The sequence below is a fragment of the Oncorhynchus nerka genome, linkage group LG21 (assembly GCF_034236695.1).
Source record: "Oncorhynchus nerka isolate Pitt River linkage group LG21, Oner_Uvic_2.0, whole genome shotgun sequence".
Classification (NCBI taxonomy): Eukaryota; Metazoa; Chordata; class Actinopteri; order Salmoniformes; family Salmonidae; genus Oncorhynchus; species Oncorhynchus nerka.
In genome coordinates, this window is record NC_088416.1 from 31,358,780 (window position 1) to 31,373,215 (window position 14,436).

The 14,436-nt window shown below is 44.1% G+C and overlaps 1 protein-coding gene across 3 annotated transcripts in view; it reads right to left on the bottom strand.

Moving 5' to 3' along the window:
- Window positions 1-1,424: 1,424 nt before the first annotated feature.
- Window positions 1,425-14,436, bottom strand: part of LOC115110601 (protein Hook homolog 2-like) — a 38,565-nt gene continuing 25,553 nt past the window's right edge. For 2 of the 3 annotated variants that reach the window (XM_065006594.1, XM_029636402.2), the window contains exons 3-22: window positions 13,693-13,765; window positions 13,486-13,536; window positions 11,557-11,689; window positions 11,147-11,214; window positions 10,858-10,920; window positions 10,591-10,671; window positions 8,698-8,861; window positions 8,444-8,584; window positions 8,127-8,328; window positions 7,895-8,005; window positions 7,625-7,712; window positions 7,403-7,469; window positions 6,400-6,537; window positions 5,668-5,755; window positions 5,061-5,095; window positions 4,862-4,944; window positions 4,640-4,743; window positions 4,375-4,482; window positions 4,213-4,284; window positions 1,425-4,057 (exon numbers count right to left, since the gene is read on the bottom strand). In XM_065006594.1, coding sequence (XP_064862666.1) covers window positions 3,926-4,057; window positions 4,213-4,284; window positions 4,375-4,482; window positions 4,640-4,743; window positions 4,862-4,944; window positions 5,061-5,095; window positions 5,668-5,755; window positions 6,400-6,537; window positions 7,403-7,469; window positions 7,625-7,712; window positions 7,895-8,005; window positions 8,127-8,328; window positions 8,444-8,584; window positions 8,698-8,861; window positions 10,591-10,671; window positions 10,858-10,920; window positions 11,147-11,214; window positions 11,557-11,689; window positions 13,486-13,536; window positions 13,693-13,765 — 2,002 coding nt within the window. In that variant the 3' untranslated portion in view covers window positions 1,425-3,925. Of the gene's footprint in view, window positions 4,058-4,212; window positions 4,285-4,374; window positions 4,483-4,639; window positions 4,744-4,861; window positions 4,945-5,060; window positions 5,096-5,240; window positions 5,756-6,399; window positions 6,538-7,402; window positions 7,470-7,624; window positions 7,713-7,894; window positions 8,006-8,126; window positions 8,329-8,443; window positions 8,585-8,697; window positions 8,862-10,590; window positions 10,672-10,857; window positions 10,921-11,146; window positions 11,215-11,556; window positions 11,690-13,485; window positions 13,537-13,692; window positions 13,766-14,436 lie in introns of those variants that run through there. The other variant, XR_010460410.1, reaches the window with a different exon arrangement.

Consider the following 14,436-nt stretch of genomic DNA (forward strand, 5'->3'; position numbering starts at 1 on the left):
CCTGCAGTCTGACCTCAACCCCATCGAACACCTTTGGGATGAATTGGAACGCAGACTGCGAGCCAGGTCGAATCGCCCAACCTCACTAATGCTCGTGGCTGAATGGAAGCCAATCCATGCAGCAAATGTTCCAACATCTAGTGGAAAGCCTTCCTAGAAGAGTAGAGGCTGTTATAGCAAAAGGGGGACCATGTCCATATTAATGCCCATGATTTTGTAATGAGATGTTTGATGAGCAGGTGTCCAGTTTGTCAGGTAGTGTATATTGCCAGTGCCAACATTTCATACTGCAAATGTTGGTACTGGCATATCATGTCTAACAGACACTGTTCATTTCCAATATATTTAAGCAGTGATTTACCATCACCAAATTGACAGGCTAAAATCAACACCAACAAGCGAGGGAGAGGAATCACGAGCACTGCTAGGCCGTCCTGAGTTCAATGAGTCTGCGTTTCAGCAATGTAACAGCATGTCCAATTAGTGATGGTAAATGCCCATTGTGATATGTCCATTACACATATATTGCCAGTTTCAATATACTGCAATTGGACAGTGTCCATTGTGTCCATTGCAGTGTCCAGTGTCCATTGCAAATATATTTGAATAGGGATTTACCATCAAGAAACGGACGGAATGAAATGACCACCTAAGTGTGAGGGAGAGGAAACACTTTGACTCGTACTGTATATTGCTAATGGACATGTGTGACGTTGCTGGATATTGGTGGGAACTGGAACACACTGTCGTACACATCGATCCAGAGCATCCAAACATGCTCAATGGGTTACATGTTTGGTGAGTATGCAGGCCATGGAAGAACTGGGACATGTTCAGCTTCCAGGAATTGTGTACAGATCCTTGCAACATGGGGCTGTGCATTATCATGCTGAAACATGAGGTGATGGCAGTGGATGAATGGCACGACAATGGACCTCAGGATCTCGTCACGGTATCTCTGTGCATTCAAATTGCCATCGATAAAATGTAATTGTGTTCATGGTCCATAGCTTATGCCTGCCCATACCATAACCCCACCACAGGGAACTCTGTTCACAACGTTGACATCAGTAAACCGCTCACCTACATGACACCGGTTGTGAGGCCTGTTGAACATAATGCCAAATTCTCTAAAACAACATTGGTCAAAAAATGAACATTCAATTCTCTGGCAAAAGCTCTGTAGGACATTCCTGCAGTAAGCATGCCAAATTGCACGCTCCCTCAAAACTTGAGACAGCTATGGCATTGTGTTGTCACAAAACTGTACATTTTAGTTGCCTTTTCTTGTCCCCAGGACAAGGTGCACATTTGTAATGCCACACCTGTCAGGTAGATGGATTGTCTTGGCAAAGAAGAAATATTTAAACAAAAATGCAAACAAATTTGTGCACAACATGAGAGATATGCTTTTTGTGTGTATAGACCATTTATGGGATATTTTATTTCAGCTCATGAAACCAACACTTCACATGTTGCATTTATATTTTTGTTCAGTAGAGTTTAAGTCCTTTAACTGCATGTTCAATTTTGATGGTAAATGTCAATTGTAATATATTGCTAATGGACAGTGTAAACAAGTTATACTGCAATTGGACAGTACATTGACAATATATTTGAGGGATTTCCAGTCACAAAAAGGACAGGTTGAACTATACAGGCCATATCTGTGCTAGGACATAGCAGTTCAGTTGGAATGTTGATTTACTACTTTGAAATTAAAAGCACGACTTCCTGATTCAATACCAAATAAACACATCTACTTAAAAGAGTAAAACACTAAGTGAAGTTAAATGTACACAGTTGTGGTTTCATAGCCTGGTAAATAACATTGCACAGGTAGTTACACACTTACAGAGGGTTAGGTACAAGTCACAGAGAGCAGTTTGGCTACCAAAGAGAAGTTCCATGTTTACACAGATACTGTCAAAGTAATCAGATAGATGTAGTGTTCAACAATAGTGTTGTCCTTCACAGGTTCATCTTGAGAAAATGATAGGTAAAAATGTACATAAATTCAGTTGTAAATATGACAAAAAGAGTACACAATGTTCATTAGCTAGGTACGTTCCAGTGTCAGCGAACAGAAGCATCTATAGTTGATTGCTTCTGCTGAGAATGAGAGAAAAGCTACATACCATTGCCATCTTGAAACCTTACTTCCCTCCAGGATTACACAGTAACAACCTCCAGTGTGGCCAGTTCCAGTCCCCCCCCTCCCCACATCAATTAACTATGTGAATCAATCCCCTCACACTCTGGTTCTCACAAGCACCAGCGTTTCCTACATTCAAATCAGTCTAAAGTGGTGTGTGCAACCAATCATAACTCTTAAAACACCCTGGGGATAAATTCAAGTGAAAAAGAACAAAAATGTAGTCCATCAGGAAGTCTAGCCAATCATTCATAAAGTAAATTCCCATATTACAGCTTGAAACAAAAGCTTGTTCAATAGTCTGTGTGAATACTACCAGTCAAACGGTCCTGACAGAAGAGGACCCATATCTGCTAGTCTTTCAGAGCGCCTGCCATTACATGTGAACACCATACTCCTAACAGGAATTTGATACAAAAGTAGATAGGTTAAACAGAGTCCGGGACATTTTTCTAGTCTTTCACAAGGAAATGAACCATTATCAAAAGGGAAGAAGTGCTTTTCTTTACACTGTGTACCCTTGCTGAACATTATTATACAGACTAACACAACTACATAACACTCTGAGGTTAGAAAGCGATTCTTCCTGCTCTTCAAACTATAACAAAACAACTCATAACAAAGGAGAAAACAAATCGATGATACAGCTTGAAATATAAGTCTAAAACACATTCACAGAAATAAAAAGAGGTCATGACTGTGTGTGCAGAGAAAATGTGTTCCTCTCATCTCAAAGACATTGAGCTCTTCGAGATGAGGGGTGCCAAACTCATTTTGCCCCGGGGGCCACATTCAGTCTTCAACAACATTTCCTCGCCATCAAAATGGGCAAAAAGTGATTCTCCCGACTGTCATTTTGATGATTATTAGTGAGCTGGACACAGTCGATAAACTGTATGAATGTAGGTCCATTCGCATTTCTAGTTTCAAACTTGATTTTCGTCATTGTAAAAGTATGTCGAGTTAGCCCCGCTCGCCCGCCCGCAAAATATCTGGATCCGGATGACACCCGTTCTAGCGCTTCACCAGTTTCTCTCACCATGTACATTTAAAAGTGTCAGAGACACAGCACAAGCCAGAATTTCCAAATGACTTGGGCACAAATGAATAGAAAAATCACACAAATTCACCATGATCTCAACCCATAGGTGTCTCTTAGTGTTTCCATGTCAGAGTAAGAGGATAATATCTATTTAGCCTGGCAGTGGGCTGGATAATAAAGGGTGAAAATATATAGTAGTAGTAGTAGGGGGAAGGTAAAGACCCCTGCCCTATTGACAGCAGAAATCATCCCTTTCTATCTCGGTCATCATTCCAAAGCATTGATTCTCATAATGTCCTAATCTAAACCTTAAAAAAACATCAAATACATTATAGCTAAAAAGAGGGCTTGAAAGAAATGGAGGGACAATGAGAAACATTGTCTAAGAATTCCATGTCAAAGGACTAGACACTCAGCTTCTTTCTATCCACTCCATGTTCCTTCATTCCAGCTCTCATTTAGACCCATTTCTCTCATCTTTGTTTAAATGAGTCTTGGCAACTTTGAATGCACTTGAAGGTGCAGTAAGTAGCTCTGCATCGCTGACGCTCCAGAAAATCCTGTAACAGAGATGCCCAGCAGAGGGCAGCAGCAGCAATCTTCACAAAACACCAAGAGGAGAAGTAAAGGCATCAGAGCAGTGAGAGTAGGGGTACGGAAGTAGTGAACACTAAGATATCGATAATGTTTTGCCTCATCTCCACATCCTCCCCCAGTGTTGATATGTCTTATCTGGGCTGGTGGCGGGCTGCAAGACCTCTCCTGGCGTGGGTGGACTGCCTCTGCTGGGCCAAAAAGGACTGGGCCTGGTTGGACGGACCCGACCGCTCTCCCACCACCTTCTGATGCAGGGCCATACCCTGGGGAGGGAGAGAGAGAAATAGAGCCATAAGACAGGTAAATGTCTTACTAACAAAAAAAACAAGACCATTATACAAGTCATTGCAGCACCCATCATGCCAACTGCTCTAATACTATGTAGATTAGGCAAATACGGAGAGGTTTGCTTACTCACCATATTGTACCAGGCACTTATGATGAGTTTCTCCTCCTGGTCATGTCTGGACCTGCTCTTCTCATAGTCATGCTGCACACAGGAGTTGTTGTTTATGCACATGGAGGGTCAGAAATGCACCACTCATCTGCATCTCGTCAGTCAATGTAGAATGGCTCTTACCTCCAGGTGCTGGATCTTCCGGTCTCTCTCAGTCAACTGGTTCTTGAGGGCCTGAACATCAGGAGACACAGTCAGAGGCGGCTGCTTGGGGTCCAGAGTCTTGATCACCTGCACAATGAACACAAACATACTTGGTGCGGAAATTCTCAACTATGTCACGATGTGCATGACAATCTTTGACTATATCTGCAACTCAGATTTAAGGCGGCAGCCAAGCACTGTGACGCTGTATGGATGAGTTTAGTGTCAGGCAGTGTTGACTGACCGTCCTGGCCTTCTCCACATAGCGCTTGTAGCGTTCCTCCATCAGCTTCATGTCCTCATCCTTCTTCTTCAGGATCTCCTGCAGCTCATCGATCTTCTTCGCCACTGACAGGGGGAGGTTGAAGAGGAAATGTTAACGGCATTTTCAGAGCTTGAAAGTTCTCTTAGATTGATACTATTTGATAGCACTGCTCCCAAGGGCAGGAAATAAGAGGCTGCTTACTATTGCCGTCCGCTTTGGGCTCCAGGTCATCAATGACCTCTCTCTTCTTCTGCAGGTCTGAGTGGGCCTCATGGAGCTTCTCCCTGGGACGAGGACAGAGGAAAAGCATGGAGGAGCCGGACGTGCAAGAATCTACAGAGCGGTAATAATACTCCCTTCACAGGTGCAGTGTGCAAGCATCAGTGATAATAGTACTCACAGGTGCTCCTCAAGCTTCTTCTTCAGCAGGGAGGACTGAACAGGGAGGAAGAAAGTCGGTCAACACTCAAACTACTGAGAAACAGACTTCTGTCAGACAGAGACACAAATAATAAGCATAATATACAACTGAAGAAGTCAAAGTCAAATCAGAGCCCAGGCAGGGATGGGCCGTACTTACAATGGCCTGATTGGCCGAATGTCGGTCGGTGGGGGCAGGCGGAGAGACAGAGGGGTAGGCGTTAATGGTGAATCAACACAGCAAACAAGGGTTAAAGTTCCCACACAAAATCTCAGAGAGCAGTCACAAGCAGGCAGTCAACGGAGGGGAGAGAAGGATACAGTCCTCAAGGACTATACTGAGGTCTAGGTCTCTTTCCAATTAGAATGACTACAAAATAACAAATAACAAAAAACAAACATTTGAACTAAGATGGTCAACCGATTAAGAGAGATTGGTCCTTTCCATTCTTGATTCCTATACATTTTCAGTATACTGTCTCTGATTGGAGAGGACTGGGTCCACTCAGTGATTGGTCTGGACAAGGTAACAGGAGTAAGAGGATGTTAGAGGAGGAGGGGTGAATGAGGAGGCTCTCTCCACTCACATCCTCTGCCTTGCTGCCCTGCTCCTGTAGAGCCTTCTGGAGATCCTCCACCTGGGACCGCAGCTCAGAGATCTGCTGCTGGTTCAACCTGGAAGGAGGAGAGAGACGGAACAAATAAGAAAAGTAAGAGGGAGAGAAGGGGAAAGGAAGAAAGAGGAAATTTGATTAAGCTGGTTTTGATGAGTGAGTGGGAGAGGCTGGCGATGCATACAATGTCACATCAGCCGCTGCATTAGTCCATTCTAGCGGTGTCCCGCCCACCCACTCCCCTCTCTGTGTGTTGTGGTTCATTAGGGAAAGACTGAGCCACTTCAGCCATATTCCACAGCTCGGGATGCTCTCCTCCTGCTGCTGAAGATGGCTGCCTGCCTCCCACACTCTGGACCCATCGCCACACACACGATCCACTCAGAAAAACCGCCCCCACACACACACTCTGTACGGACAGCCGGGGGACAATCTGGCCCATTGCTGTCCATCCTCCGCTCCGGCCCACACAACAACTCAACACACAGACCAGAGGGTGAGCTGACATTTAGCTAGATCGCTCCTCCGTTTAGCCAAATGTGAAACTCAAACAGAAACTCTGGCAATATATACTGTGACTAAGATCGTCACTGACTGACCTTGATACATACAATCAAATCACAATGTGCATAACTAAAAACACGGCAGTGGTATTTGTATAGAACATATATTTTATTTTACACATGCCTACACACACACACACACCTGTTTTGTGTCTCCAGGGTGTTCTGGCTGCGTTGAGACTCCTCCAGCTGACCCTGTACCTCCACCAGTCGCTGTCTGTAGCTCTCCTCCTGGACACACAGCATCTTGTTCTCACTCTGCAGACGCACCACCGTCTCCCTGTGGAGGAAGCAGAAGGGATGAGGTCAAAGAGAGAAGGCAGGGAAGTGGGGCAGAGAGGCACAGGTCTGTACACTACACACCAACAGAAGTATTCAACGCCACCTCAGCCAATTCAACAGCGGTGCCATCTGACTGGGAGCCATTCTATTCATGGAGCCAATGGCACATTCTGGTTCTAAAAATAGTGTGGCTGAGGAATAAGACCTTTGCCATTTATCACAGCTGAACACTATGTTTGGGCGGATCCAGATTTCCATATCATTCCTGAACCACACCGGGTTTACGGCAGTGCACACAAAGGGCATGATTTCTGTTCAAACACTTACAAATGCTAACAAAGTATTAGCGAATTCCCATAGTGGACGTTAGCTAAATGCTAACAAGCGCAAGCGAACATAAACGAAAAGCAAAGACAGAACCCAGCTCATAAAATTATAGAACTATCTCAAAAGGCTACTCACACTTCATATAGGAGGGGATTGATTGTCTCTGCTGTAACCAAGAAGCTTGATCTTGCAAGCTAGCCACCTATAGCTAGCAGGTTAGCAAACCAAATGCATAGCTGGAGAAAATGTATTTGGCATTAAGATAGTTAACTTATTTAGCTGGCAAACATTAGTAGTGAATTTCAAGTGCGACTTGATCAGCTCTTGCACTGCTCGACAGTGGACGTCACATGCTCTTAGTAAACAAATATACCATGTGACTGGCTCAACTGAATTGTAGTTGAAAAAAAAAACATTTCTAAATACCCCGGTACCGCCCAAGCCTACAGTTGAAAATGAGCAATTGAATTCTGACACCACTGTATGTCTATTGATAGGTGTTATCTAACAGATTGAGCTTTCACACACATACATACTTGAACTCTGTGGGCATCATCTCGGAGGCCAGGTTTCCCACTGTGCCAGAGTCCTCACATAATCCACCTGAAGGGGAGAGAGAGCGCCAAGAGGTCAGGGGAAAATATATCACATTTGTTTTAACAGTCATCTTATCAACTGCCACAAAAAGTCAAACAACCCCCCTCTACCATCTTGTCATTTAGAAAAACTGAGATGTTAGTTGTGTCCATTGGACTCACCTGGTTGACTGAGGCCCTTCTGTTGGACCTGTGCACACCTGAGCTCATCATTGGTTTCCCGCAGTGTGTCTCGTTCTGAGATCAAACGCTGGAAAACACATTGGGATAACGTGGGGATTAGACTGCACTCAATCTGATCCTACTAGAAGTGTTCAAAGTGACTGCCTCAGAATTTCAGAGATTTTAAATCCACATCCACTTTGACATCATGCCCTTTTAAGTAATACATCTTAGTCTGGAGAGGAGTTGTCCCCGGCCATCCTCTCTCACCTCTTTCTCCTTAAGCAGGGCGTCATACTTGTCTTGAAGGTTCTTGTACTCAAACTGCCACTTCTCAGCCTTCAGTGCCTCTGACGAATGCTTGGTGTGAAGCTCATGGACCTGACAGCAGGGAGGCAAACACATTCAGGGTCTGAAGAGAGTTCATACCATCATGTGTCATACACACATCCATCTCCACAACTTTGTTAACCCTCCCAATTCTCTAGCCCTCTCTGCCCACCTGTCTCTTGTAGGTGTCCAGCTGGGTGCGGACTGAGTTGGCCCTGCGTAGCTCCTCCTCCAGCTCACATGTGCGCTGCATGTAGACAGTGTTGCGCTCCTCCAGCAGACGCACCTGTCTGCGCAGGTCCCCCAGGTCCTCCAGCTTACGCTTGTATGTCTCCACGAGTGCCTCCAGCCGGCTCACCCGGTCAGACGAATGCCTGAGGGAGGGGAGAGGGTGAGATGGGGAAGCGTTTTGAGGACGGGGCAGGAAAGAAAGGAGAGAAGGATAGGAGGCCACAGACTACTGAGAGGCTGCTCTCCCTCTGGGCTCACCGGAGGATGTCCATCTCATCTTTGAGAGTCTGGGCCTCCTGGGCGAGGCTGGTCAGTTCATCGTTACGGTGAGTGAGGTCCAAAACGTCACGCTCCAGAATCTCCCCTCGCACACGCATGTCATCTCGGCTGTTCTCTAGTCTGTGTCACAAACAGGGGGCAAACAGAAAATTATAAATTATTTGTATCAAAAGAGTAGACACAGAGTAGAATGCATTTAGTTTGGAAGTCTGTGTTGAGGATATGACTCTGACCTGTAGTTCTCCTCCTGTAGCTGCTCCATCTGGCTCTGCAGCAGCAGCAGCTTCTTGCCAGTGATGGTGGTAGAAGCATCCTGTGGGTTACTGAGGCTGAGCTTCTCCCTCAGGGACTGTGTCTCCACCTGCAGGGATGACTTCTCCTCCAGGACGGCTGCCAACTGAGGCCCGAACACACACACACAGACAGACAGAGTCAGGGGTGGAGAGGCAGAGAGAGAACCAGACAGAGTGGCATGTAACAAAGGCTAGAGAGGGAGGAGACAAATGAACAAACAGTTACACATTGAGTCATAGAAAGTGCTGAGCACAGAAAAAGGACACACTTCAAAATGCAGAACACCGCCAAAAAACACATTTACTCATGAAAATGCTGAACACAAATAAGACACTCCACAAGTGCTAAAGAAAAAAAAGAGCCACACTCACATATCCAGCAACAGACACTGTACATTGCTTGCAAAACATGCAATGTTTTTCCATGAGGGTTGGTGGTAACTTCACATGCACAAACATCAAAGCAGTTAGTCAGCTGCTCTGCTATGCTCTCAGTCGGGTGGGCCACTTTCTCAATGGAGCAGTTGTTAGCATTACCCCTCAAGGAGGGGAATAGAAAAACAGGTGTCTGAGTCAGTCTGACTAACAGTTACAAAGTGGGGAGACTGGAGAGTGAGCTCAGAAAGGGATGTTGATTAAGGATTCAAGCTAGTGAGGCTTGATGAAAGATGAACTACCCTTGGGGTTATCATGGACAAGAATGTTGGTTGGTGGTTTAGGGTACGTCCACCCTGAATATGTTTGTGGGTTAGGCAAGCAGGCATGCCAATATTAAAAGGGGGCGTCTATTACTTACCTGTTGGACATCGTTCCACTTTGAGCACAGCAAAACTCTACACTGAACTTTAAGGACAAATGGCTTGCTTTAGCATCATACCAGGGAGAAAGTAAAGAACTACATAAACTACTGAGAATTTCTTAATGTGTTGAATGTTTACATACTAAGAAATATCCTGAATACATAACAGTGGTAATTTCCTTCTAATCCTAAATACTATACAATGTAATTATTGGGGATCAATGATCTAAGTCTTTGTACCCAATGACATTGCCTAATCAGAGGCAGCATTAGCAGCACAGTTAGCACTGTTTCATAGAGAATAATAGAGGATTTCTAGTACCCAAAAGCCCATTTTAGCATCTGCAGCGCCATTGAAAACGTTCACCATTTTGAAGTAGTCAACTGGGTGGGGCTTCTTATTGGTTAAGGAAAGATCACAAAATTCCATCCAGGACATCAGGAAGGATCAGCCAATAAATTATTTGTGAGCAAACATTCCATAATTGCAGGTGGCAGTACATCGCCAACCTTGGCTTTATAGCTGTATACAACACACTCCAGGTGGCAGTATGCACCCTTTTAGTTTGTTTACCAACTCAGAAGTAATAGAAGAAAATGTACTACTTCAAAATGAGTGGAGGCTGGTGGGAGGTGCTATAGGAGGACAGGCTCGTTGTAATGGCTGGAATGGAATAAATAGAACGGTATCAAACTTATGGAAACCACATGTTTGACGCTGTTCCTTTAATTCCATAACAGCCATTACAATGAGCCTGTCCTCCTATAGCACCTCCCACCAGCCTACACTGATCAAGATGGAGATGGCCTCAATGGCGCTGCCCGTGCACTCACAGAAGCCATAATGGTACAGATACAAAGAAGAGTCCTCTATCACTCTCTATGTACCATTTACACAACAAACCATCAAGGGAAATCAGTCAGACTGGACAACAATCCTCAGCCAAGCGAATAAATAGGGTCACTTCACTCATGGCAAAGAGCTGCAGATACACACTCAACATGCTAACTAACAAACAGTCCCCTCTGCCCACCTGGTGCTCCAGGTCCCGACAGCGCTGGCCCAGATCCTCCTTCGCCTCCACCTCCTCACTGAGAAAATAATACTTCCTGGACTGCAGACACGGAGAGAGGCACAAGGGAGGTTATAGACAGCACAGTGGGAGGTAGCGAACGAGAGAGATACCATGAAAGACAAGCAAATGAGACGGCAATTGAAGAATAGCGATAAAAACAACTTGCAGGGGAGTGAAAGTTCAAAACTATTCAGAGAAGCAGAGTAAGAAGAGAGCGGGTCCCACCTGGTAGTCAAAGTCCCCGTAGGTCTCAGGACTTCCTGGAACAGTTGTCTCTTTAGCCAGGAGCTACACCACAACAACATATTCAATTGCTGGTTCAAACTCCAGAAAGACAGATCACATGGCGAAACCCATTGTCAATATAGAGGTAATCAGGACAAGTCAGCTATTGCCTGTTTTATAGTGTATATTGGTGTTAAATAGATAAAGGTTTCAGGGAGCAAAGAATTGTGCTTGTAGGTGCAATCTCACAAGAGGACAAAGAGGATAATATCCAAAATACTGATCTCACCTCCTGTATGGCTGTCATGACAACATGCTGGACAGACTCCTCCAGGGTCATTATCTGCTGGATGTGCTCTATGAAAAAAAATAAAACATGGAGTCGTCGTCCACTGAATATCACATCCACATCTGACAGCCACACAGACACTTCAAGCACACTGCTTTACACACAGTGCAACAGTTTCTCCTGCATTCACATCAAACCCACTAGCTTGTTCATCTGAAGATCACATTGTCTTTTAAAACCCTGTTTTATCATAATCTGTATACAGTACATGGTTTAGGTATTGTAGGAATGAACCAGTGAATGCTCAGTTTATCAACTCGTGATAATCAGGTCATTGCATTAATCCTGCATTTCCTCCATAGGTGACTTCCTGTTACCCAGCATGGCCTCCTCTAGCCCAGCTAGCTCACCTTGCTTCTTCTCACAGCTGACAGCACAGCCAAGCACCAACTGCACCAGCTTTCCAAGTTCAGTCACATCTCCAAACTCCCCAATCAGATTGATGTCTGGCAGATGCTCGTCTGCTACCTGGTGGCCAAGCACCTGTTCATGGAGGGATGGAGACAATGGGGGATTGTGAGAAAATACACAGTTGAAGTCAGAAGTTTACATACACTTTAGCCAAGTTCATTTCAACTCAGTTTCACAATTCCTGACATTTAATCCCAGTAAAAATTCCCTGTCTTGGGTCAGTTAGGATCATAACTTTATTTTAAGAATGTGAAATGTCAGAATAATAGTAGAGAATTATTTATTTAAGCTTTTATACCTTTCATCACATTCCCAGTGGGTCAGAAGTTTACATACACTCAATTAGTATTTGGTAGCATTGCCTTTAAATTGTTTAACATGGGTAAAAGTTTTGGGTAGCCTTCCACGAGCTTCCCACAATAAGTTGGGTGAATTTTGGCCTATTCCTATTGACAGAGCTGGTATAACTGAGTCAGGTTTGTAGGCCTCCTTGCACACACACTTTTTCAGTTCTGCCCACAAATGTTCTATAGGATTGAGGTCGGGGCTTTGTGTTGGCCACTCAAATACCTTGACTTTGTTGTCCTTAAGCTATTTTGCCACAACTTTGGAAGCATGCTTGGGGTCATTGTCCATTTGGAAGACCCATTTGCGACCAAGCTTTAACTTCCTGACTGTCTTGAGATGTTGCTTCAATATATCCACATAATTTTCCTGCCTCATGATGCCATCTATTTTGTGAAGTGCACCAGTCCCTCCTGCAGCAAAGCACCCCCACAACATGATGCTGCCACCCCCATGCTTCACGGTTGGGATGGTGTTCTTCGGCTTGCAAGCATCCCCCTTTTTTCTCCAAACATAACGATGGTCATTATGGCCAAACAGTAATATTTTTGTTTCATCAGACCATAGGAAATTTCTCCAAAAAGTACACTCTTTGTCCCCATGTGCAGTTGCGAACCGTAGTCTGGCTTTTTTAATGGCGGTTTTGGAGCAGTGGCTTCTTCCTTGCCGAGTGGCCTTTCAGGTTGTGTCGATATAGGACTCGTTTTACTTTGGATATAGATACTTTGTACCTATTTTCTCCAGCATTTTCACAAGGTCCTTTGCTGTTGTTCTGGGATTGATTTGCACTTCTCGCACCAAAGTACATTCATCTCTAGGAGACAGAACTTGTCTCCTTCCTGAGGGGTATGACAGCTGTGTGGTCCCATGGTGTTTATACTTGTTCATCTGTACAAACAATACTACACGTGGTACCTTCAGGCGTCTGGAAATTGCTCCCAAGGATGAACCAGACTTGTGGAGGTCTACAGTTGTGGCTGATTTCTTTTTATTTTCCCATGATGTTTGAAAGAGGCACTGAGTTTGAAGGCAGGTCTTGAAATACATCCATGGGTACACCTCCAATTGACTCAAATTACGTCAATTAGACTATCAGAAGCTTCTAAAGCCATGACATCATTTTCTGGAATTTTCCAAGCTGTTTAAAGGCACAGTCAACTTAGTGCATGTAAACTTCTGACCCACTGGAATTGTGATACAGTAAATTAAAAGTGAAATAATCTGTCTAAATAATTGTTGGAAAAATGAGTAGATGTCCTAACCGACTTGCCAAAACTATAGTTTGTTTAACAATAAATTTGTGGAATGGTTGAAAAACAAGTTTTAATGGCTCCAACCTAAGTGTATGTAAACTTCCGACTTCAAATGTATGTATTGAGCAATGACATTTCAAATGGACTAAGACATGTACAAACACTGAGGAACAACTGGAGGAGATTGAGCTCTTAAAAGAAATGCAGGAAACATGCATATACCATCCATCCCTTCCTTTTGATCTTTAATTAAGAAAAGCCTTTACTCACATCATGGTAATACTCAAGCATGCTCTGAAGAATCTTCTTCAGGTTGCTGACCTGGAGGAAAATTAAATAAATCTGAGCTGGAGAATACAGGCATCTTTGCCTTGGTGAAAATACACCATCTATAAACAGTGAGGCCAGTGGTCACTCTAGGTTGCCTAGGTGACAACCTAGAGGCACTGTGTCATATCCTTCTGTCTCATACTGCACCTTGAGGCGCCAGTTGGCCTCACTCTCCTCCTTGATCCTGCTCAGCCATGCCTCATTAAACCAGGAGGGGTCTCTGTTAATGAGATGAAACACTTAACAAGACATATTCTAGGGACATACAATACACAGGAAGCCACAGGGCAGAGTATTTCTAAACTGGAAACTCTAATATGTGACACTCAATGAATGTCACAACAAGCAATCAATCATTGGAAACTTGCTTGAGTTATCATATAAAAAACAGACATAGAATTGCCATTACCCAATTCAACTAACCTTTAATAAAAGCAATGCATGTTTCCAGTTCGACACAAAAATAGATACATTTCTGCGTGTGCGAGTGGACAGAAAGGCACACAAATACTACAGCAGATGAGGTATGAAGGTAATTTGGCTTGGACAGACAGTACCCTAAAATGGACAGGCCCTTGCACAAAATCCCACCTGGGCACAATCTGCCAGATCCAGAAATACAGACCTATTCCTTATCAAGTGTAGGAATATAAATAAAAACAGACTAACAGCCCATCCTCTAACTTTACAAAAAGGCTTTTGAATAGATGATTGAATTTGCTCTAATCAGGCTCTATTCAAAGTAGTTAAAGGCCCAAAACAAAATGTCAGTGTGCAACTGATAAGCAAATCAGTCTGTGAATTGCAAATGACTGGGATTGAACGACTCCACAAATCTCTTACTATTGCCAATTGCCAATGTGACAGGGTAATGGGATCTGCAAGGACCTT